The sequence below is a fragment of the Mercenaria mercenaria genome, chromosome 7 (genome assembly GCF_021730395.1).
Source record: "Mercenaria mercenaria strain notata chromosome 7, MADL_Memer_1, whole genome shotgun sequence".
In the NCBI taxonomy this organism is placed as follows: Eukaryota; Metazoa; Mollusca; class Bivalvia; order Venerida; family Veneridae; genus Mercenaria; species Mercenaria mercenaria.
Window position 1 is genome coordinate 47,311,949 of NC_069367.1, and position 26,150 is coordinate 47,338,098.

The 26,150-nt window shown below is 35.9% G+C and overlaps 1 protein-coding gene across 2 annotated transcripts in view; it reads left to right on the forward strand.

Annotated features, from left to right (window-relative positions):
* Window positions 1-2,561: 2,561 nt before the first annotated feature.
* LOC123554240 (arylsulfatase B-like) overlaps window positions 2,562-26,150 on the forward strand; it is a 114,751-nt gene continuing 91,162 nt past the window's right edge. The window contains exons 1-6 of one of the 2 annotated variants that reach the window (XM_053548342.1): window positions 2,562-2,743; window positions 14,556-14,667; window positions 17,918-17,969; window positions 20,424-20,527; window positions 21,588-21,694; window positions 21,983-22,047. In XM_053548342.1, coding sequence (XP_053404317.1) covers window positions 2,641-2,743; window positions 14,556-14,667; window positions 17,918-17,969; window positions 20,424-20,527; window positions 21,588-21,694; window positions 21,983-22,047 — 543 coding nt within the window. In that variant the 5' untranslated portion in view covers window positions 2,562-2,640. The remainder of the gene's footprint in view (window positions 2,744-14,555; window positions 14,668-17,917; window positions 17,970-20,423; window positions 20,528-21,587; window positions 21,695-21,982; window positions 22,048-26,150) is intronic. The other variant, XM_045344237.2, reaches the window with a different exon arrangement.

Below are 26,150 nucleotides of genomic sequence, written 5' to 3' on the forward strand. Positions count from 1 at the left end.
AAAACAACATTTAAACCAGAACTGTCGTCGATTTTATGTCAAATTGTCTCATACCATTGCTTTTACATATAAGCTGGTTATTGTTTGTAACAGTATGCAGTTTACCTAAGATGGAAAATATTCTGCCAGCAGATTCAATACGGGGCAATAGTAAAGTACAGAGACATTAGAAATTATCGTAAAGCAGCAATAACTTCATTACTTATTAACAAAATATAAGAGTATGGGTACTTTTCTTTCTTAGTAAGATCATTTCCCATATGATAATCATGGTTTTGAGGCAAAATAACATTAAAAAGTGTTTTCAGCTAATTTTTAGCTCGACTATTCGAAGAATAGGGGAGCTATAATACTCGCCCCGGCGTCGGCGTGAGCGTGAGTGTGAGCATCACACAAATTTTAAAGTTTGCGTACCATCCCAAATATTTTCAAAGTCCATGAAGATATTGCTTTGATATTTTGCATACTGAAGGACACTCGTATGTTGTCGATTCAAAGACATTGGCGGACAGGAACTTCGAAAAACGTAGAATACAGTAATCCCAGCCTATAGGAGTTTGAGCTGATTGTCATTAGTTTAAGGTTATTACTTTGAAACATTAAGTGATTCGCCTGATCCCTGAAATCATTACAGTCATGAATCATTTAGGCGAGGTAGCCAGAGAAAAAAATGTTTATAAGGTACTGTATATGGTCTCACAGCTCTACGTTTTAACATAGCACAGTCACCATAGCGATTACCTTGTTCGAGATACTAAAGGCGTAAGCATTTTCCTGTGTCATATAACTCGTATCCTGATATTTACATATGCTATGTTGAAGTGTTGTTATGGTATAGATTTCTACGCTATTGCGAATCGTACTTTAGTAAAATGTATTCAATTAATGTTTTTAAGGTTATGACACACTTAATAGCTGTTCTTTTTTTTATTCTTTATAACATTCAGATATTCCCAATGACAGCAGCGCACATCAGGACCTATTTTAAATGTCTGTAAGTTATACTTTCTTGCAGACTTTTGTCAATACTGAAGCAGGGTTCATGCTTGATGGAAATATTTTCAGTCAAACACACAAACTGCACAATTAGCTAAACAATGAGATCCCAAACTACAGTGGTAGTGTATGATCTAAGTCAACATGACACATTCTGTAGTGTTACAATTTTATTATGAAAATGCTACCTACGTGTCAAGCATAGATCTATTATTTGATTTCAGCAGATATTGCAAAGAAAATAAGGAAAATAGCTCTAAAGAGCCAAAAATGAGGACTATGTGAATCCGTCATTATACGACTACGATTTTTGACCATTTTCCTATTAAGTGTATGTATGCCTATAAGATCAACGTTTTCTCTAAGATTGTGATAGTTTCATTTGAAATGTACAAACAACCTAAATACAAGGTTTTAGTTTATACCAACAATTTCTAAGGTTTTATGGCGATTTCAATAACATGTGACAAGTCGTCAAATTTTGGCAAAAATAGCTGTCACAACATAATTTTCAATCAATTATCATAAATGTAGCCTACTTTTGCCCTGTTTTGTCATTTTCTATTGTGAAATGTTACACTGTCAGGGCAAATTACACATTTCAACTGTAAAATATGTTCAACTGTACCTCTAACTACTAGAAATTAGCAATCGTTAGGATACCAAAATGCAGTTTTGAGAAAAAATACTGTGTATACACAAATACATTGAAAATGTGGTCTTTTTGTGTTTATCAATATTTAAAGCAAAATTGCAATAAATATGTCATCTTTTATCAAATTCTAGTCAAAGTAGACCTTTCCCATCCTCATCTGGCCAGATTTCAATTTTTGCCAATGTTCCCTTGTATGTTACAGCAGACTAAATAGCTGTTCTTCGTTATTCTATATAAAATTGTCATATTTCCAATGGCTGCAGCACACATCAGGACCTACTTTTAATGTCTGTATCTTACATTCTCTTGACGAACATTGTCAGTGCTGAATAAAAATCAGAAAAAAATGGGGGTCATGTTTGATGCAAGAAAAATACTTTTAGTCGAACCATTTTTATCGACATTTCTTTATTCGGGGTCTTTATAGTCTAAATGACCCTATGGCGGCCATTTTGGAATTGAGAAGCCATCTTGAATTTGTTTAAGACTGAAGTTTGTGTGTTTTGAAATAAAATGTGTGTATCTTCTATGTCGCTGGTCATTTTTCACACTATTTGAACTTTGTGAAATGCTTAAACGGTTTTCCTGTGTAATGATATTTAATGGCGGCCATCTTGGAGGTTTTTTTTAAGTAGTCATGAGCTTATTTTTTTGTGTTATAACTTTCTACTACCATACAAAATTTCGCTTTCTTAATAAAAATATTGACATCATTATGGGCCGATTCCAGAAATTCACAGTTTCAATCATATTTTTTAACTTTTTACCCCCCAAAAATGCATTTTGCAACATGATAGCATTCTATACTTTTAGTATGCTGTTACATACATATTGTGTAATGCTTTCACCAAAAATCAATTCTTCTTAGTAACATCTTTTTACATCGTTTTTACATTACTTCCGCCAACTGCTGCTTTATTACGTAGTTTGTGTTCTTTACAGACTGAGAAATATAAGGTCTGTATCAGACATTCAACGGAGAAAACAAGATGAAATTCTGTTGTCACACAGGAGTGATTTTATGTGTTTTAATATCCAAGTGTTTTGGAGAACAGCCGCCTCACATTATTTTTATAGTTGCTGATGATTTAGGTAAGCTTACTGTATAATTTTGTACAGCTTGTAAATGCAGAAATGTCGTAAACTCAACAGTATATTGTCTTTCACTTTCCTTCAGGATAATTAGGCGTTTATTTTAATATATCTAATAGCAAGAATTTTCGGGACGATTTCAAATTCGGTCCTCTATACTCTATCCTCTATCCTCTATGGCTATTATTTATCCAATTTAACAAATTACGTGTGTGCAGCTCCATGGAATATTTCTTAAAAATTCAAACCGAATAGTTCTTAGTCGTACAATTCATCTGCGTTTATTTTCCGTCTAAATCGTTTTCTTATACATGTATAAGAACTCCAATACACGTTACTGGATAACCACCCATGGTAATTTCAATAGATATTCGAAAGTGCACTTAGTTTATCAATTTTTCACTCATTTTCTTTCAGTTTCTTTTTCAACCTAGCTTAAATATCTCTTAAATATGACTTTGTCAGCTAGGTAGAAAATGTCAAATACCGCAGGAGAAAATTTCTCATTCTTTTAAATGGAAATACACCGCCACCAGAGGTTTAGATAAAATTCTAAAGCGTGGGATATTAATAATTCATTAGCTCTTTTCTTTTCTTTTAGATTTTATTTATCATGAGAGGTTTGAGAATTGGAAGTATCCATCTGTTTTTGGAGTGTTCTTCACGCCAAAGATAAACAATTTTGAATTTTGTTTTTTCATTACACATTTGTTCTTTCAACTGCAATATCACATGTAATAATTTTTTATAACTTTGTCGCCGTTAAAAACATTTGATGCAAATATTAATAACTATGAAAATAATTGCATATTCCTTCTGAGATTCATTCATATTTTCCAAGATTTGGACACTGTGGGAACTTCATAATAAGTATTATTTAGCAATTAATTGTTACAGTTACATGTATATGCATACCTGTCCGGCTAGCTCAATAGCAAGAGCGAAGACCTATAGATATTGGGCCGTTAGTTCTATCCCTGACTGAGGCGTTAGTTCTCTATGAAGATTTGATAGCAGAAATTTCGTCGTAAATATTTGGTCCTAAACTTCTGATATCTGGAAAACTTGGCATTTACTTACAAGTTGTACAGAATCATGAAACACTGGTAAGTTTAACTGCCCTCCATTATATATTAACGAAAATACTTTAATCGTTTCTGTATAGTCCAAGTTAGGTCTACGGTGAATTGTATTATGTTTTAAATTATTTGATAGGTAGCGCTTCTTCCCTGTGACTGTCTCTATCAAATGATTTAACTGTCTCTCCAGTGGAATATGAATTTACAGACCCATATTTAATGACTGATCGATGGATGGATACGACTAAATGACAATTTGGGACATTCAAGTTACAGGAAGCCCATAGACGCTAGAGGTGGACAACCACCACCTCCTTAAACTTCTGTTGTATATAATATACTTATTGAATGACATACCAGTCAACAGTCAAATTAATTGTGATGTTTGCGAGAATTTTGTTTTCAATTCATTTTGTAATTTATTAGCTTGCTTTATTACACAAGATGAACATTTAATTGAATAAGCCGTAAAACCGACAGGTAGACTTATAAATCATATTTCTGATGATAGTTTGGAAAGTTAAAAGTAAAAAGATAAAAAATGACTTAAACACAATATAATTTTGACTGATAACTATTGTTATAGTGTAGTAAATTTTTGTCATCTCATCTCATTTGCTTTAGCCGGATCACACGAAGAAACTTCAAAAGTTAAACGTTCATCCATTGTAAAGTTATTTTGTTTCAAGCACTACTTGAACATGCATTAGTTTAAATAATCAGAAGTTTGAATAAATATATTTCCTCGATCATGAAGTACTAACTACATTAAAGTAAATAAGTAAATAAACATGCGTCAGCATGTCGACGGAACATGTAATTGTTTTAAGTCTACAATATACGTTATGTTATTAGGCATTCTTGTTGCCATCATAAACGAGTATATTCCTCAGTCACATTGTTAATTTGGAGTAATCACACACACACGCACGCACGCACGCACACACACACACGCATGTACGCATGCACGCTCGCACGCACGTACACACACACACATTTCATATCAGTTTATTCATTTTGTGTTTAAATACAAGAATCAGCTGTCTGTTCAGCTGTTTTGCAATTTGAGAAAGTAATTTTATCGAAAACATAATTTAACAAGAAATGGACATATTTACATGTTTAAAGAAAAAATGTTGCAGCAACATTAAAAACAAAGGCATAATGTGTATTTAATTGAGATTTTGTAAAAAAGATACATGTAATTACCATGAAGGAAGACAAGTCTATTGCTATTTTAACTCCTTTGGAAGAAGAATATAAGGCGGGGTATAGCACAACCCAACGTCGCTCTTGCGTTTAGTCTATACATGTACTGTTATGACACGGTTCTTTATTTCATGATACCTTTTCGAAGGTCACGTGATCGAAAAGGCGGATATGTTGTTGATGTTTACGCAGCGCGGGACTGAAATGTTTACTGAAGTATTCAGAAATATGTGACATTTGAAAATATATTAGATTTATTAGCCTATTTCGTGTTAATACGTTGAATGAAGCTTCTGAACACTGTCAATGGAATTTTCAATGGAATGTTATGGTCCGTGGAGTTAGCGGCACGCATGAATTTCGCTCATAATATTGAACAGTTTTTCAAGTGAACAACTGTATTACTAGCTGGTTTGTTTATAGATAGAAATGTTATGAACTCATGTGTATCCACACCAGCATTTGCTTCAAGTAAGAAACGAGATTTTTCTTCTCCTGAAGATCTATTAGTGCCAAAGAAAAACAAATAAGGAGGCAAATCAACACATATCATTGTGTCTTCTATTATCGATACAGATATGTCTAAACAGCAAACAACTTCACAACTCCATTATCATCTGCGCCAACCGCTTTTAGCTTGGACGAAAAAGCAATTCAAGGTATAGCCACAGCGCTGGAAGACTCGATACAGTCTGAATTAAATATTATGCTGCAGTCTACTGTCGCGTCTGTTGTTAAAAATGTACTGGGCTGTCTCCACGCTAAAATCAGCTCACTGCAAGCAGAGAATGAATCTCTCCGCTTTGACAATGCCGATATTTTCTGTATAGGGATGATATGTTAGAATTTCAGTCTGACGTCAAAGAACAGTACAGCCGACGTGACAGTCTTAGGATATCTGGTATCTGAGAACGACGTTACTGATACCAAAGTCCTTGATATTAACCCGCGGTAGATGCGAAATTAACTCTTCAGGTCATATCTCTTTCAAATCGTGTAGAAAAGCCTAAGTCTTCGGGGAAACCACGAGATATAATCGTAAAGTTTGTAACTCGCCGCGCTCGTAACTTCCTCTACAATAAAATGGATTTTCTAAAGAGAAGTTGTATGAGTACCTTTATTAACGTGGATCTAACAAAATATAGGTCAGAACTCCTCTTTGACTCTAGACAAATGGTTAAACGCAAGAATGTCATTGGGGCCTGGTCATCGGAAGGTATAATCCTCACCAAATCCCGCAAAAACAATAAAGTTACAGTACACAGGATTTTCTGTAAGAGAGACCCGGATCCATTCAAGTTAGTGCGGAGGAGCCTGGTGACGAAACTTCGATAGTTGACTAACTGGTATTTATATTCTAGTGTAAACCTATCCCATGTGACATCATCTGATGTACATATATATACGCAGTAGACAATAAACTTATACCGCAAGTGTGACCTGCAAGATCTTTCGATTACTGTCAACGCAATCTCTGAAAACATATTCACCAATGATTTACAAATATTTATCCTTTACCTCAGGCTACTTCACTTTTTTTTTCTTTTTTCACACGCTAATATTATTTAATTGCTACCAGTGACATTTTCTGCTTTTGTCTAAATAGTTGTTTAATTGTTGGCTTTCACAAATTGAGTAACTGTGTTTACATAGTCATGTCAAGTATTACATTGGCAACGCAAAGTACATGTCTTCATACGATACCTCATGAAATTTCCATTTTCCGTCGTTAATTTTCTGAATATTCAATGTCTAGACCAGATTTAAACATCTTTTATTACCTAATACGATCTAAACGTTTATACTTGATTTCTATATCTTTTATTTCCTAATATGATCTAGTTTACGAAACAAGCTTGTCTGCTTCTTGATAAAAACACCAAACTACGCCAGTACATGTTAGCCTTTTAGCACATTTCGTAGTCTATGCGCCTTAACACTACAGTAAACCTCGCTTATAAGGAACAGCTAGGAACCTCTAGAAATTGTTCCTTATAACCGAGGTTCCTTATATCCGTATAGCAAACTAGTTCGCTATAACCGAGGTTCGTATAACGAATACAATTTGAATAGCGAACACTGTTTTACTGACGTTTAGCGAACACTATTTGACTGACGTTTCATAAGGGGTATGTGTTCACACTCCGGGCCGATCTTGAATCTTTATGCGAGGAAGTTGCTTTTCTAGTACCGGTCCTTTCCTGGAGAGATGGTAAGGTAAACTGCCTGCATGTATGTGACTGAAATAGTGTTGAAACGCGGCGTTAAACCTTAACCAAGCCAAAATGTTCGTCGGTAAGAATGACCGTAATTAATGTTTATAATTTGTCGGTCATTTGTAACTTCTTTTTAGAGAGTGCTACATGATGCTGCAGTTACTCCCCTTACCTCGCTTGACTGCATGTTATATGAATAGTCATCAATACTAATATAGAATAAATGTTCAATTTTTCATTACAAAAATGTTAAATAAGACTACCCATTAGAATTTAAAAAGTAGGGTGTTTATGACATACGGTGTATAACGACTAGACAACGGCGCCATACATACGGATTAAAGTGTAAATTATACCAATACTTTTGCTATTGTCCATTTTAGCACCTGCAATAATTTTTCATTGGAAATTTGGTAAAGTGGACCGATTGCCATTGTTAATCACGTGTAATTAGCACATTTATTTAGGATTTTCGTTCACTATTGTTAACATGAAATACCAAATACATGTAGCTGTTGAACATAATCTTGAGTAAATATAGTCTACTATCGTTCAGTATTTGGTAAATTGATGACATTATATATTTTCTTTTTATCGTATCCGTAAATTAACAAACTAAAGATCATAGAATGAAATAATTTGTGTTTATTCATGTGCATGAAAGCGATTTTCATGTGCATGAAATCGCGTGATAGTGCCGACGTTACTCTGACGTCATCAGCGATTCTCATGTTTATTTCCGGTATTCAATATTTTTTTATTCTTTATGTCTGTTCGCTATAACCGAGGAGTTTTCCATTGCATTTCGTACTTTGGGACTGGAAAAAGTGTTCCTTATAACCGAGTGTTCCTTATAACCGAGTTCCCTATAACCGAGGATTTTTACATTAAATAAAGAAGGAATTAGATCGGGGAATTGAAAACTGTTCCTTATAACCGAGTGTTCCTTATATCCGAGTTCCTTATAAATGAGGTTTACTGTATTTGTTGAATAGTAATCGGAATTCTATAACAATTATATTTACAGAATTGTGGATTATTCTTTGCTAATTACTACTATGATTAAAGTTATTTCACAATGATCTTAATTATCAAGATCTTTTCTCTTGATTTACGCTGCATATAACTTAATATATTTTAGGGTGGTTACATACTACTACGAGTGATTGTATCATATTGTTATTTGACTACAATGTCTTTTTGCTTCCTTGCAAAATATCTCAAAACAATTGTACAATTATCTTTAATAGTGGTTGCAATATATTCATGGTAACTGATATTTATAATAGTTCAAATGTATACAGTAAGAGGTACATTAATATTGTACCTGTAATTAAAAGTATCCTTTCAAAACAAAAATCTCAATATGCATAACCTATAAATGAATAGAAAAAGAAAATTGCAAATATTTATGACATATAAATGAATTGTTATTGTAATATTTTCGTTAGCGCCAATATGGCCCAAGACAAAGTCTCTTTGAATTCCTTTACGATTTCGCTCCACCTACTCCGCACGTTTGTTTGTAGTATTAACATTTTGTTGAATTGATCAAAATGACAGATACTATTCCATGTTTTAAATCAATTGTTCGTATGCTAACGGTTCTTTGTTTACAACGAACTATACACTTCAACTCTCGATAACCATGTTCTATGTTTAGGTAAGATAAGGATCAAGGTCATACAGTATTAGATTATCATGTACTTTTAGGAATATTTAATATCTATACTGCATTGTTCAGTTGACGGTGCTGTGCTATTTATATAATTTATAATTTGTTGTAGTTGTCTCATGTACTTGTGCTACAAACTGTTTGTATGAAAACAAACCTTGCAATTTTAGTGATTATATAACACAAACTTGACTATGCTTTAGCCTTTGTACGATAAATGCAGGATGTTTTTTTTTTATATAAAGTGTATCATTTTGCTTACTTTTCTACTGCTCTACAGTTAATTTGTTATCTCGAATTTATACTTTTTATATATATTTCGTTTGAAATACTTGTTTATCTCCATTTCAGAGAATTTTACTAAATAACATTTCCAGTTTGTAGCATCTCCTGTTGTATTTCTTTATTCGCACAAGTAGACAATTAACTTTAGGCTACATGCTTATATTACCGAAAATTCTTTTGAGTTCTTCTCAGTCGTACGAAGTGCCTCTTGTTTTTATTATATGAAGCATCTATAACGAAACCATAAAGAGCTTGCTTGTTATACCGGGTGATGTCTTTTCCAAATCTCTAATCATATTCAATGCTTTTCGACTAAATATTAATTTCTTTCGTAATATAACCAAGGTCTTTTAAAGTGTTCAAACATATCATTTTCTAATGTTACCAAATGTAGTATAGAGCGTCCCCCTCTGATCCTTTCATGTTTTTTTTCTGTTTTGTTTTTGTTTGTCGAACCAGTACGATTCTCTCCTTCTTACTACTTTTTCTTAGTGGAAGTGCGTGGCGCATTATTTAGTGTTTCAAAAACAATTATATGTCATATGCCGACTATCGATCTTTACACGGCAGGAAGAAAGTACATAATTTTATCACTGGTGGGCTCATAGGTAGAATCACCGACCTTCCGTAGACTAGCCTGATGGTTTCCTCATATGGAGAGTTCTATGCCCAAGATCGGTGAGAGTAATTTGATTTGAAGCCAGCGACCTTATCCACTCGGCCACGGAAGCCCCGAGGTATGGAACAATTATAAGATGCATCGTTTCTGTTTGAAAATTACGTAATTATTCACAAGAGCAAAAAATAATACGGACTATACTGCATATTTTCTGCTTTAGGCATGAATCCAGTTTAAACATTTGTAAACTTTTGAAATTTCTAGTGCAGCTCAAGTCTGCTTCCATTTGCCAAGAAAGTTTGTGCCATTCGATTATTTACCTAGGTCCTATACCTGACTATGAACTGTTTCAAAAAATTAAATATCACGACTGTGTTACATACATTTTCACGAAGTGGTAAGTTTCCTACAAACCAGACATATTGTTTGAGCATCAAATCAGAAAAAAACGGAGACTCAATACCGTCATTGACCCGGCAGGTAATGCGTTTGAATTTTCCGTTGCACCAGACTTATGACCCCTGTATTTTGTTGCGGTATCTGTAATAGGAAAAACGGTTTCCCGAAGAAACAATGACCCGTGCTTAGTCACATACCTAGTCTGCTCTTAGCTATATGAAAATTCACTTGAACATTTTATGAACATTTGCTTTTTACCATATTCACTGCAATTTCAGCGAGCGTGTAATTATATAATAAATGTCCGTGAAATAAACCTAAACAAAGGATGGATATCGCTCACACGTGACATTGTATAAACTAATATAGTGTCATCTCTTTAAAAAAAGCAAGAATTAATATTCAACAGGGAAAGCCACGTTTCAAAAAAAGAAAATGAAAAGAAAAAAGAAAACGCAGTCTCTCCAAAGGTAAAGGTAAACCCAGCATACGGACGCACAAAAGATCAACACACACAAATACAAACTCTCCATCAAAGCATTTTAAGCATCTCTCTAAAGGTAAACCCAGCATACGGACGCACAAACGATCAACACACACAAATACAAACTCTCCATCAAAGCATTTTAAGCATCTCTCCAAAGGTAAACCCAGCATACGGACGCACAAACGATCAACACACACAAATACACACTCTCCATCAAAGCATTTTAAGCATCTCTCCAAAGGTAAACCCAGCATACGGACGCACAAACGATCAACACACACAAATACACACTCTCCATCAAAGCATTTTAAGCATCTCTCCAAAGGTAAACCCAGCATACGGACGCACAAACGATCAACACACACAAATACACACTCCATCAAAGCATTTTAAGCATCTCTCCAAAGGTAAACCCAGCATACGGACGCACAAACGATCAACACACACAAATACACACTCTCCATCAAAGCATTTTAAGCATCTCTCCAAAGGTAAACCCAGCATACGGACGCACAAACGATCAACACACACATACACACTCTCCATCAAAGCATTTTAAGCATCTCTCCAAAGGTAAACCCAGCATTCGGACGCACAAACGATCAACACACACAAATACACACTCTCCATCAAAGCATTTTAAGCATCTCTCCAAAGGTAAACCCAGCATACGGACGCACAAACGATCAACACACACAAATACACACTCTCCATCAAAGCAAACACACCAACAGTCACACTCTCACACAAAGCAAACACACCAACAGTCACACTCTCAGACAAAGCAAACACACCAACAGTCACACTCTCACACAAAGCAAACACACCAACAGTCACACTCACACACAAAGCAAACACACCAACAGTCACACTCTCACACAAAGCAAACACACCAACAGTCACACTCTCACACAAAGCAAACATACCAACAGTCTCTCTCTCACACAAAGCAAACACACCAACAGTCACACTCTCACACAAAGCAAACACACCAACAGTCACACTCTCACACAAAGCAAACACACCAACAGTCACACTCCCACACAAAGCAAACACACCAACAGTCACACTCTCACACAAAGCAAACACACCAACAGTCACACTCTCCATCAAAGCAAACACACCAACAGTCACACTCTCACACAAAGCAAACACACCAACAGTCACACTCTCCATCAAAGCACACACCAACAGTCACACTCTCACACAAAGCAAACACACCAACAGTCACACTCTCCATCAAAGCAAACACACTAACAGTCACACTCTCCATCAAAGCAAACACACCAACAGTCACACCCTCACACAAAGCAAACAGACCAACAGTCACACTCTCCATCAAAGCAAACACACTAACAGTCACACTCTCCATCAAAGCAAACACACCAACAGTCACATTCTCACACAAAGCAAACAAACCAACAGTCACACTCTCCATCAAAGCAAACACACTAACAGTCACACTCTCCATCAAAGCAAACACACCAACAGTCACACTCTCACACAAAGCAAACACACCAACAGTCACACTCTCACACAAAGCAAACACACCAACAGTCACACTCTCACACAAAGCAAACACACCAACAGTCACACTCTCCATCAAAGCAAACACACTAACAGTCACACTCTCCATCAAAGCAAACACATCAACAGTCACACTCCCACACAAAGAAAACACACTAGGACTAAACGAACAAATTAAGAAACATATTGGGGCACCGCCTTGGAACGGTCAGTAAACGGTCAGTAAACCGGTTTATGGTGTACCTAACTTCACTATAACCCTCACCATGTTCTAACGCAGAGGCAAGTTAAATGTATGATAAAATGTGTATGTCTATGAGGTTTTGATAATTGTAGAATATGGACTATATTTCAAATTTGGCTCATCTAATGTAGCGTTTACTTGAATATTCGTTTTATCTTAAAAAAATAAAATAAAAAACGAAACATTTGACCAGCCTTGGTGGCATATTTACAGTTGATAAGTGACAACAGTGGTATTTTGTCACTCTTTTGTAAAAGAAAATCTATTTTCAACATTTACATGTTCTCGTTGCGAAGTTTCTCTCTACGACAATGGTTTTGATAAATTATGAAATTTATTTCAAAATTACTCTGGAATGTATTAATATATTAACGCAGCTGTGACAGTCATAGTATCAAGGGTAAAGGAATAAAAAAGCACATAAATCATACAAAGGACAACCGAAATAGCATACAAAAAAGTCATAAGATAAGTTATAGAGTACCTTTGTGAACATTTGAATATTTATATTTTCATATCTGTTCAGAAAGCTTATTTGTATCTTCTCTAAGACGTCAAAATATGACTGACGGCCGAAACATTTTACGCCAAACCACTTTCTCCCTTATACTCCCCTTTAAGATCACAGCTAGCATCACGTGCCACAAAGACAGTGTATGTACCGGTGAAATTATCTAGCCACATACTGTAAAATTATTAATATTCGCGAGGGACTAATTTTTGTGGATTTCGCGGTTGAAACAATCTACGAAATATAATCCCAACGAACAAGTAAAATTTCCATTAATTTTATGTTCTGAAGTTGAAATCCACAAAGTCATGTCCCACGAAATAGCCGTTTTGATCAAAATCACGGAATAAATGCCCACGAAATTAAATGTTTTGAAAGTATGTGACTTTTTGTACGCCCGAAGGGACGTATTATGTTATAGTCCCGGTGTCCGTCTGTCCGTCCGTCCGTTAGCAATTTCGTATCCGCTCTGTAACTCTTGAACCCCTTGAAGGATTTCAAAGAAACTTGACACAAATGTTCACTACACCAAGACGACGTGCAGAGCGCGTGTTTTGATGTGTCATTTCAAGGTCAAAGTCACACTTAGGGGTCAAAGGTCATATGAGTGTGTTTCGTGTCCGCTCTGTAACTCTTGAACTGCTCGAAGGATTTCAAAGAAACTTGGCACAAATGTTCACCACACTGAGACGACGTGCAAAGCGCTTGTTTCGGATGACTAGCTTCAAGGTCAAGGTCACACTTAGGAGTGAAATGTCATATGAGTGTGTTTCGTTTCCGCTCTGTAACTCTTGAAGTGCTTGAATGATTTCAAAGAAACTTGGCACAAATGTTAACCACACTGAGGCGACGTGCAGAGCGCATGTTTTGGATGACTAGCTTCAAGGTCAAGGTCACACTTAGGAGTCAAATGTCATATGTGACTTTGCTTTGTGTATATTGCTCTGCATTGCAGTGCTCTTGTTTTTATTTTGCAGATCCTTTTTTATTCTCTTACAATAATTTTTGTTTTTGAATTACTTCCCTTTTTTGTTACTATAAATAGGTTATTTTGAAACTTTTTTATTATTGACCGTAGGGAAAAACTGAGACCATTTTTCTGTGGTACATCATGGATGGTACATCCATTTTTTAGATGTATTTTGACATAACTTTACCTGGTAAGAATTTTTTTACGGACTTAGAATTTTTTTTTGAGGAATTTCTTCTGTTTTGTTGTTCCTGTCCTTTGGGCTTCAACAGTCAAGTTCTTTAAATTTTGCTCCCATTCTCTGATGTAACCCTTCGGGCGTATACTGCCCCGCCTGGCGGCGCTCTTGTTGTTTATCTTTACTTATCGTAAACTATTTGTATTCTAAATGTCAAGATTTCGACAAGCTCAAAACATTTAATGCACAGTTGTGTTTTATTTTCAGAAACGCCGCTCGATCTCACAAAATAAAATACAAAAACTAGCAATGTCTCGATTATTTTTAGTGTGACAACTGCTTTTTAATCGTTTATCTTGCGGTTTTTCATGTTGGCTCATCGAGAATGTAGTATGCATGATTTTTTTCTGCAGGGTGGAATGACGTTAGCTGGCATAATCCTACAATGGTAACACCTAACCTCGGAGGTCTGGCTAAAAATGGAGTAATTTTGAATTCGGCATACGTACAATATGTCTGTACACCGTAAGTTACATTATTAATAATTTAGTTATATATCCCACCCTCATATGTACGGCTAACATATTATATTTATTACACGCAACGCATCAGACACTTTCTCACTGGTCTACCATCTTTTAACTTAAGTTACACAACTGATTAAAAAACTTTAGTACCCAACCCTGTCTTGCTGGTGAGCGAACTTCTGTATTAGAGTCCTTGAAAATGTCAGATACTTGTCCGTCAGGTTAATAGGAAAACAATTCGGTACACTGTTAGGAAGATGTTTGATTGTGAGGGTTTCTCTGTAAATGCGATTTTCAATCACACAAATATTCAATTTTTTCCAACTATAAGCAATATATATATATATATATATATATATATATATATATATATATATAACAGTATCGATTGGATTGAATCCACAAGAGTCAAATGCATCATTTCAGATGCATGGTTTTAGAATAAGATACTGTTTCAATGACGTTTTTATGTATTTAACTATATATATACATACTTCGATTTATAGAGTTTTATTATCCAAATTGACCATGACTTTAATCAAATAAGACTGAAAAATAGTTTGAAACGAAAAACTATTTGACGCATTGAAAGTTGAAAGCCACTTTTATGTCATTTTGGACATACATGTGACGTCACAATTAAATCACTACTAAATAGTCGTCCTTATCAAATGGAATATCAATGCAGGGTTTTGTATTCGTCAGTAAAGTACATGTTGTACTGTGGTCTAGTAGTTAAGGTGTCGGCCGCTCAACCTAGAACCATCATTAAGAATTAATAACTCTGATATTAATAACTGAAAATAGAAGTCATAGAACGATATTTAATAAAGAAAACAGTCAGAGTCATTTGGTATCTGTTAGACATACCGACAAATTCCGCACACTTTTATAGAAAATGCCAAAATATATATCAGTAATATCTAGTGAGTCTGTAACTGCATTAAATGTTGCTAACACTTCTTGATGCTAACAAACCAGTCACCTTGATCTACCTAGTTTCAGGTGACTAACCTTGATGCTAAATATAGAACGTTCATGACTTATCACGTTACGTTTTTTGGTTCCTGAGTGACGCTGTTATGCAAATGAGAGCTGACACAGCAAGGAATAACTCGTTTATCACCGCCATCTGAAAGTTTGCTAGTGTTCCTGAAAGTGTCGCAGACCTGCAAAGATAGAGTGGAACCTGTTAGGGATGTCAATGGGAAAAAGAAATCGTTAAGCACCACCTCCTGAAGGTCTGCGAGTGTGCCTGAATGTGTCGCCGACCAGCACAAATAGAGTGAAACCTGTTAGGGATGTCAATGGAAAGAAGAAATCGTCGAGCACCACTTCCCGAAAGTGTGAGAGTGTTTCTGAAAGTGTCACAGACCAGTGCAAATAGAGTGGAACCTGTTATGGGTGTCAATGAGAGGAAGAAATCGTTTGGCACCGCCTCCTGAAAGTCTGCTAGTGTTGCAGAAAGCGCAAATAGATTGGAACCTGAAAGGGATGTCAATATGAGAAAAAACTTGTTTGGCACCGCCTCCTGAAAATCTGTCAGTACTTAGTATACTTGAAAATGTTACAGACCAAGAAAAGTGATTAAGAAAGAGTAAAGAACCTTTGGCAAGATGTAATCTCCCTTGGCTCTGATTCCTGAAAGTTTGTGGGTTCTCCTGAAACTGTCGCAGACCAAGAAGAATGATTTAGAATGAGTAAAAAGTCTTTGGTATGATGTAATCTCAATTGGCACCGATTTCTGAAAGTCTGCGAATCCTGAAAGTGTCGCAGACAAATTTGAAAGTTTTAAAAGGACACAGGAATTACTGGGGCGGTGTTTTATGCCTTGGTACCTATTCCTGAAAGTGTGCTAATCCTTCTGCAAACATCGCATAAAGTAACTCAAAATGAAACCAGAATGTTATGTACACCGCGGGCTTTTTTCAAGGAGACTGATGGTTTACCTCCTGTGCTACAATGAGTATCCTCTCGGACAAGAGGAGAGGAGGTAGAAGGAGGCAGTGAGGAGGACCTCCTCGAACCCCACTAAACGCACTAAACATTAAGGAACCCGATGTTCAGAATAAGCTAAGCATGACATAATCAATTCTGCTATACATCTTGTTGATAAACTGATCTCCCTCTCCGAGAGGAGCTACTTAGTTTGGCGAAGGGGGGCATCCTCAGACACCAGAAACGTTAAAATTTGCGTAAGAAAGCTTAGCATTGGAAACAAAAAACATTGTTTGCATTTTGTACAAAAGTTTATTTCTTTAGACATAGCATAACATAAACAAATAAGCGATAGTGTAATTGTTTACAGTTCAACATCGATTTTTCCGGCTAATAACGTCTTCCGATAATGGTAACTTTGGGTAGCAAGCGAACTGGAAAAGAAAGGAAATCAACACAAAGTAACACAGACATAAAACACCGCCCAAGTAATCCTTGTGTCCTTTCAAAACATTAAAAGCTGTCTGCGACACTTTCAGGAGAACTCGCAAACTTTCAGGAATCAGTGCCTAGGGAGATTACATCAAACCAAAGAATTTTAATCATTCTCAGGAGGACTCGCAGACTTTCAGGAATCGATGCCAGTGGAGATTACATTTTACCAAAGGTTCTTTATTCATTCTTAATATTTTTTCTTGGTCTGCGACACTTTAAAGTATATTCACAGGCTTTCAGGAGGCGGTGTCAAAAGAGTTGTTTCTCCTATTGACATCCCTTATAGGTTCCAATCTATTTTCTTTGGTCTGCGACACTTTCTGCAACGCTAACAGACTTTCAGGAGGCGATGCTAAACGATTTTTTTCTCCCATTGACATCCCTAACAGGTTCCACTCTATTTGCGTTAGTCTGTGACACTTTCAGGAACACTCTCAGACCTTCAGGAGGTGGTGCGAAACGGTTTCTTCTTCCCATTCTAACAGGTTCAATTCTATTTTTGCCGGTCTGCGACACTTTCAGGAACACTAGCAAACTTTCAGGAGGCGGTGCTAAACGAGTTATTCATTGCTGTGTCAGCTCTCATTTACATAGCAGTGTCACTCGGGAACCAAAAAACGTAACGTGGCCAGTCAGGAACGCTATATATTTAGCATCAAGATCAGTCACCTGAAACTAGGTAGGTCAAGGTGACTGGTTTGTTAGTATCAAGAAGTGTAAGCAACATTTAATAGTTACAGACTCACTATATACTACTTATGTCTCAGTAAAATATTTTGTAGCAATGTAGTAGACAAATTGTATCATATTTGTAGAACAAGAAGCTGTTTGATGACTGGAAGATATCCATTCCATACAGGAATGCAGGTAAATATCTATTATAAAGAATATGTATTTGTATTCATTAAGGGAACCATTGACAAGGGTCTAACAGATAAGTGGCATTCAAAGAACGCAGGTAACCATGCATCCACATGAACTGTTTACAGTCACATAGCAGTGTGTACATATATACATAAATAAAAGATCATTGTTTAAATAGAGATATACTGGTATTTATAAGGATGTTTTTTTCATATGCAAGGTCATTGTTTGATTTTAAAGATTTCTAGTAAAATGTGTGTTTGTAGGAACTGTCAATATGTATTCAAGGGTATGTTTTCATCCTAAATCGATCAAAAATAAAAAGATATGATGAAACACGAGCCCCTTTCACAGAATATATACCATCTAGACAGGGTAATAAATTATAAGTTTGTGCCTATGAGCAATGGGTTCACCTCCCGCGCCGTTGCACGTATGCATTTAGTTACAAAATGAGATAAAAGTGCGACACAACGAAACAGGACGAAAACATTGTCTGCCAAGCAGGTGTCAAAGTCACTGACCCTTACAATCAAGTATAACTAAATACGTCGATTATGGCGAAGAATGCAATCGAAAGAACGAAGGGAAAATAAATATGTTAATATCGCGTTAGCAGATACTACTGACCGTTGAGAGTAATCTTAATTTTGCCCCCCTTCGAATGTATATTGTTTTTGCAGATGTCGGTTGGTCTGTCTGTCGGTCGGTCGGTATGTAGACCAATCCGTTTCCGGATAATAACTCAACAACGTTTGGGCCTAGGATCATAAATTGATAAAGAGGTTGGTAATCACCAGCAGATAACCTCTATTGAATTTGAGATCAGTATGTCAAAGGTCAAGGTCAAAGTGACCCAGAACAATTAAACAATTTCCGGATGATAACTCAGAACGCTTGAGTGTAGGATCATGAAAGTTGATAGGGATATTAGTCATGACCAGCAAATGATCCCTATTGATTTTGAGGTCAGTAGGTCAAAGATCAAGGTCATAGTAGTCCGGAACAATTTAACGGTTTCCGGATGATAACTCAAGAATGCTTGGGTCTAGGATCGTGAAAGTTAATAGGGAGATTGGACATCACCAGCAGATTACTGCAATTGATTTTGAGATCAGTAAGTCAAAGGTCAAGGTTACAGTGACCACGACCAGTAAAACAGTTTCAAGATAATAACTCAAGAACTATTGGGTCTAGGATCAGAAAAATTGATAGGAAGGTTGGTCATGACAAGCAGATGACCCTATTTGATTATAAGGTCATTAAATCAAAGTTCAAGGTCACATTGACCAGGGACAGTTTTACGGTTTCCTAACAATAACTCAAAAACGCTTGGGCCAAGGATCATGAAAATTGATAGAGCGGTTATTCACGACCAGCAGATGAATCCTGATGATATTGAAATCAGTAGGTCTAAGGTCAAGGTTACAGTGACCCGGAACATTTAAACCGTTTCAAAACGATTATTTGAGACCGCTGAGGCCTAGGATAACGAAACTTGATAGAGAGATTTGACATGTCCAGTAGATGACCTCTATAGATTTTGAGGTCAGTAGGCCAAAGGTCAAGGTCACATTGACCCGGAACCGTTAAACACTTTCCGTACGATATTTTGAAAATGCTTAGGCCTAGGATCACAAAACTTTATAGGAAAATTAACCATGGCCAGCAAATTACCTCTATTTATTTTGAGGTCAGTCGGTCAAAGTTCAAGGTCACTTTAAACCAGAACAGTCGAACTTTTGTTAACAGTGAACAAATATTTTCTGTTCCTTGTGCAATTACTGAATGCATCAAGGGGATTATTTTGTGTTCTACGAGCTCTTGTTTACATTTGTAGTTCCTCCTGTTAGGTATGACTAGTGTAGTTGACCCGTTCTAGGCTGACAACAATATTTTAATCGATGCTTTTGTACTGTTTCGTTGTGTCGCATTTTCTCCTAACTGAGATTTTCAGCAGGATAAATATTTCATGAACTGGAAGTGCTAGAGACCTGTGGTTGATCTAATTTTGTAACTAAATGCATACGTGAAATAATAAAAGATACGGGTAGTTTGTGTTATTGTCTATAGAATTTATTTCACAACGGCTAGGAATGTGAACCCACCGCTCGTAGTGTCGAATCTCATTTAGTTTATAGTCTTAAGTACATGGTATATATGATATGAAAAATGCTCATATATCACCACGAATGTTTCATGTTGAACCAATTTAGGATGGAACCAGGCGCTTTTATTTGTCTGGTCTTATGCTGTCATCCCAGGTCCGATACTCATGTCTGTTGTTAAATGCACTTTACAGCTACACGCCAATCTTTTATTGTTATTAACATACAATTGTAGACATGTACAGTCTGGTAATTTAAAAGAAAAAAGTTTATTTTCTAGAGAAAGTACTATACGTTATCAAAACGTCATTCTGATATCACTATATTTATACCAACATGAACTATACAGAATGGCATTATAAGGCCTTTGAAACCAGATTTCCTGCCGACAGACTTTAAAACGTTACCTGAAGAACTTAAGAACTTGGGATATTCAACTCATATCGTTGGAAAGTAAGTTTGTTTTGACATGTTAATGAAGTGTTCATGTGGTGTGTGTGTGTGTGTGTGTGTGTGTGTGTGTGCGTGCGTGCGTGATTGTGTGTCTGTGTGTGCGCGTGCGTGTGATTGTGCGTGCGTGTGTGTGTGTATGTGTGTGTCATGTAAACGAAGGAGTAAGCACAATACCCGTAATTGCAGTGTAGCCTCACTGGAATATCACGCCGTAGACACTTCCCCCACTCAGTAATATTAAACTGACACTAGGCTGGCCTGTCCTAGAAGTTCACTCTAATTGCTGAGCCGCATGCAAGGAAGCTACTAGATAGTACCATCTGCCTAGTCAAGAATTAAAGCAACACTGATTGATAACATTTTTTAAAATTCTTTAAAATAAATTTTACAAAATGTAACCGTTTTAGTTACTAATGAAGTATTCAATGGTACAACAATTTGATTTTTTTCTCGACTCGTTTGAAGAAAACTGAGACTTAAAACAGGTTTTTAGAGAAAAAGTATATGGTTAAATTAAAAAATGAACTGTTTCGCCCCAGAAAATAACTTTACAACAGCTTTAAATAAAACATTCGCAGAGTTGTAAATTAGCTGTTCAAGGCAATTTAACTATTCGCCCTTGATGAGCGAAAAACTCCTTTGAAGAAGACGTGATGGCGTTTTTTTTTTAAATACTTCATTCATGGGTTACATGAGAAATAAAGCTACAATGTTTTGTGCTACAAGCATGGGCAATTATCCTAACCAAAGAAGGAACAGCTAGACATGTATTTGTGAATTGTTCATTGTGTATTACTGTACATGAAACTGAGGCTTTTCGTTGAATTCCTGATCCAGTACTTCTTAAAATAAATATTTACAGTGATGTAACAAGAGGGTAGAAAAGACTAACAAGGATGTTTGTTGTATTGATGGTAAGATAACATAACGGAATTATTTGCTGTTGAATTTCTTTTCATATCACTTTTAACAGGTTATCATTACTGCTATAAAATGCTGTAAGTTAAGAGTGAAAACAGCTTACATATCAGTAGGTCTTTTTCTATTCACTTTTTTTCAGATGGCATCTTGGCTACTGCAACTGGAAGTATACACCAACATATCGTGGATTCGATTCCTTCTATGGGTTTTACGGCGGCTCAGAGGGTTACTATGAGCATATGAGAGGTGAGAGAAAGTGTGATCGATGTAATGCTATTTAAAAAAGACACTTGAATGTTTTATCTATTCAGAAACAGATAATAAATGTTTGAAAATGACAATATTATAATACTACTGCAATTGTATAGTTCAATATTTCTGATAAATGTGACCTTGATTGTATGATATCTTACGTAGCTTTAATTACAGTCTATATTTATAGACCAACAACAGACCAGACTGTATTTCACTGTGACCAAATTCTGCTTTCTGTTTTGAGATTAATGTCTAAAAATTTCTTTTTGCTATTTTCAGCAAAAAGATATGATTTCAGATTTAACAAGGAAGTTTTTCATCCTCCGAAAACCAAATATTCAGCGGTAAGTAAGAGTCGACATTTGCAATGTATATTCGAGAAATCTCTTACTTACAAGTTTCTGCATTTATCTTGATTTCACGTGTAAATGGTCTAAATACAGGATACATTAAACGATGATCAACGCATTATAGCCGAGTGTGCATGATGTTCCTTTTCATCAATTATTTTATTTAGGGGTGTAGATGCTTGGTTTTATTTTTAAGTTAGAGAACTGTTTTAATTTGCTTTGTTTGAAAGCCAGATTTGAGCCGCACCATGAGAAAACTAACATAGTCCATTTGCGGCCAGCATGGAACAAGACCAGCCATGCTGTTCGGTAACGGTTTTTCTAATTGCAATAGGCTTTGAAAGCGAACAGCATGGATCCTGACCAGACTGGGTAGATACACAGCCTGGTCAGGATCAGTGCTGGACGCAAATGCACTATGTTGGTTTTCCCATGGTGCGGCTGATTTTGTTTTCAGAAAATAAAGGTCTTTCATCTGAGTTAATCAAATAAGCTGGCTGATTTCCTCACGTGAAAGAATTTTACATATACACTTGTGAGAGATAATCTGGCTACCTAGCTCAATGATTTTGTTTTCAAGCACTGCAGGCATTTTATCAGTAAAGTTTGGGCCTAAGGTGACAGCTAGTAGCCACAACATTTAGCGAAGCGTATTAGATTATGAACATCACAGGATAAAGGTTTTTTGACTGGTCAATGTTTTGCCGCTTCTGAAATTAAAAGCAAAAAAGTGATGCCCTCATATTGATGTTGACAAAGTTCACAGTTTGATCTACTATATTTCGTAGCTTTTGGGACTGATTCGGCTGCATCAGATTTGGTGCTTATTACAATATCCTTCAGATTAGCAGACGGACATTTACATTTAATGATCCAATGTTTGTCATTTTCGGATCTGTTTGCAGAATGGATAAATTATTTTAATTGTACTGTACAATTCATAAATTTAAAGGTTGGGTGTGTTTACAAATGAATTATAATTTTAATATTTGCTTTCTCTTCGATTTGCGGAGGTTCTGTTTGTCTAACATCAAGGCTTGATCAATTTCATTTTCTATTATGCATTTTTGGATAATTTTGCGCTTACAAAAGCTATAGGTGTTCTTTCATACGCTCATGCAATATTGACTCATTCGACATGAATATGCAAAGGCATGTAACAAAACCAAAAAAGTGACGTTTTCCTTGGTATATTTTGGACGGCAAGAATTAATGTGTAAATACCATTTGCTACCGGTAGGTTTGTAAAATATGTCATTTTAAATTGTTCTATTGATGATCTTTAGTTGGTAGCTCTATTCCGTGGTGCTGTAATTTTGTTTTAAGGACTCTCGCTACAGTTTCTTATTTTTTTTCTTAATAATAGATTATTAAAAGATCATGTTATGATGTATTGAAAAATGAAATAAAAATACTAGGTCACCAGCTTTGTTTCAATTTAATTTGCCCCTAGATATGGTGCTATTTTAAACATTTTTCAAAATTTCTGTAATCCTAAAATATATTTCAGTAAAGTACAATAATCAGCATAAATTTGATTATCTAAGCATTTTTATAACGGAAAACAATACATCTATTTGAAACATGCTGAAAAAAATCAAAAGAACATTATTTTGTAAAGAAAGGAATACTTGTTCAGCAGACCCAAGGACTATTTTTGCATATTTTTGTCAGTTTTAAGTAGGTACTTCTGCTATTTTATCGAGTTTCACATAATAGAATTTAATCAAACTCTGCCCATACCTTTGGTTACGTCTACCTAATCTAAAACAAAAAGAAAATTGATAGGTCACCATATTAGATTTCGCTTAAATCAAATTACAACGAGGTGGGGTGTGGCGGGCATTTATACAACGCAGGTTGGTACGAAATACTCTTTCAGTGTTTGAGCAAAAGACTTAGAAATATATATATAAAATTATAAAACGGCAGATTTCTTAATAAGCGGATTTTAAGGTGTTTCTGAAGCATTTTGATGGCATAGAACGATGCAAGTGTGCGCCTTTTTTAACAAAACCTATAGTTTACGAATGTACGGTACAAGTACGGTACGGGATTAAAAACAGCTGTGACTCAATGCAGAGTTTGAGCGCTGGTATAAATAACAGACTCCAGTATATGTCGGATTGAAGCAATTTGAACTAAAAGTACTTTAAATGTATATATTTTGTAGCCATGGTGATACTTACCCCTAACCTTTAGTCAGTATATTATACATTTTGTACATTAAATGCATGCGAACATACAATGACTTGCGAATTTTTGCCGTACGCGACATTAGATTATCACTTCCGGGCATGCGCAGAAGACCGCACTATCTCTGCAGTGAGCTACATCGATTATTAAGGTAGCAGGGTACACTTTCGAATTTTGGCCCCCGTCAATATTTGTTATAAATAGAACTTCGTGATTTTGGATGTCTGTAAATTAAGATGAAAGATAATGATTATTAGTTCTTAAGAAAATTTATACAGCCGATACATGTAAAATTCTGATGTCAGTTGGAAAACTTACTGCTGGTAGCTTTGTATGATCAATGAGACACCTTTTCGCGGAAAAATTCAAATCACGGAAGGGTTCTGTGCTTGTTGATTGATACTCAGGAACATTTTCGTTATTTTGTGAAAAAACGAGCTGGATGGGCCCCCATTCCGTTTATGTCCTGACGTTCAGTAAGGACTATTAAATTGAGAAATGCAATAAAATTGGACATTGTTCTTGCAGCAGGATCATTGTAGGCTGTTCAAAAGGTGCAAAATTGATGATTTTGGCATGCTATTTTTCATGGATGGTGTAAACCTTTCGTTATGATAACTTTCTTTATTCTTGTATGAGAATCCTGATCTTGCCATTAATTAAAAGCACAAAACATGCACGCAGTTTATAAAATGGCCACCCTAATTTTGCTCATAGCGGAAGTGCAATATTGCGACTCGCTACATGTAAGACCGTCCGTGCCCAAAATTTTCGCATCTAAGTGTACCCTGCTACCGAAACAAAACCAAATTGGCACGGTGTTGGGGTAAATATCGACCCGTCCGGAAAAACAGTGTGTCTATGATGTCACATCGGGGACATGTCCATATACTGAAGATATCATACAGAAATCGTTTCCGGTTGGATCTGAAGTAATCTGCAAAATCCAAACCAAAAATTCTGTTTAAACTTGCAAGTCTGGCAAAACGGTCCTGCAACTATTGGTCGCAACTTAAATCAGAAGCGTTTTCATCTCGACTACTGGTGTTGTAGATATTTTAAAAGCTGCACTTATTTCTATACTTTTATAAACTTTAGGCCATAAAATTTCTTTGTTTAATCTCATAACATCAGCTGTAATATGTTGTCTGCTTCCTTTATGATAGTTTAGGGATTATTTCTCAGTGTATTGATTGTTGTTCTTTCTGCTTATGTTGGAAGCAAAGTCTTCTAGGGCAGTGTTTCTGCTCCTTGGTGGAATAAAATCCTTCCTGTTTCTCACCAATGATGGATCTGAATTTTCCCCGCCATCGATTAAATAAGTCGAAGCTTTCTTACAAATTCTTGGATGTCACTTGTCGATTATTGTGGATTTTCCCTGTCTGGTGTTAGGGTAATTTTTAGAACCTTTTCTAAAATCTTAGAGTGGTAATAATTTAAAGTATTGGCAGAAGTATTTACACATTATTATCAGATTTCTTGATTGTTCTATGGTTTTCTATCTAGGTTTGTTGCAGTATGAGGCTTTTTCTAAAAACGAACTTTGATTACTTTCATCTATCTGATTCGAAATATCGTTCTGATCGTTGTGCATTTCATAATTTGTTAGAACTGTTGCTTAAGATTCCATGTTGTTGCCACTGTGGCGAGTTGTACGGGCACTGCCCCGTTATATGTCTCTTACCGATATATGTGCTACTATTTGTTTCTGAATAATGATTTTGCTGATACATATTCGACGCGGCATTACTCTTGATATTCCGAATTCCTCGTGTTATGTCCGCGTATGGTTTGGGTGCCCGTTCAGAATTATTTGTAGAATGTCACCTTGACGTTGCGGATCTACTATAATTTACAGAATGATACTGGGTATGCTGGCTTTACCGTGTATTGCGGAGTTT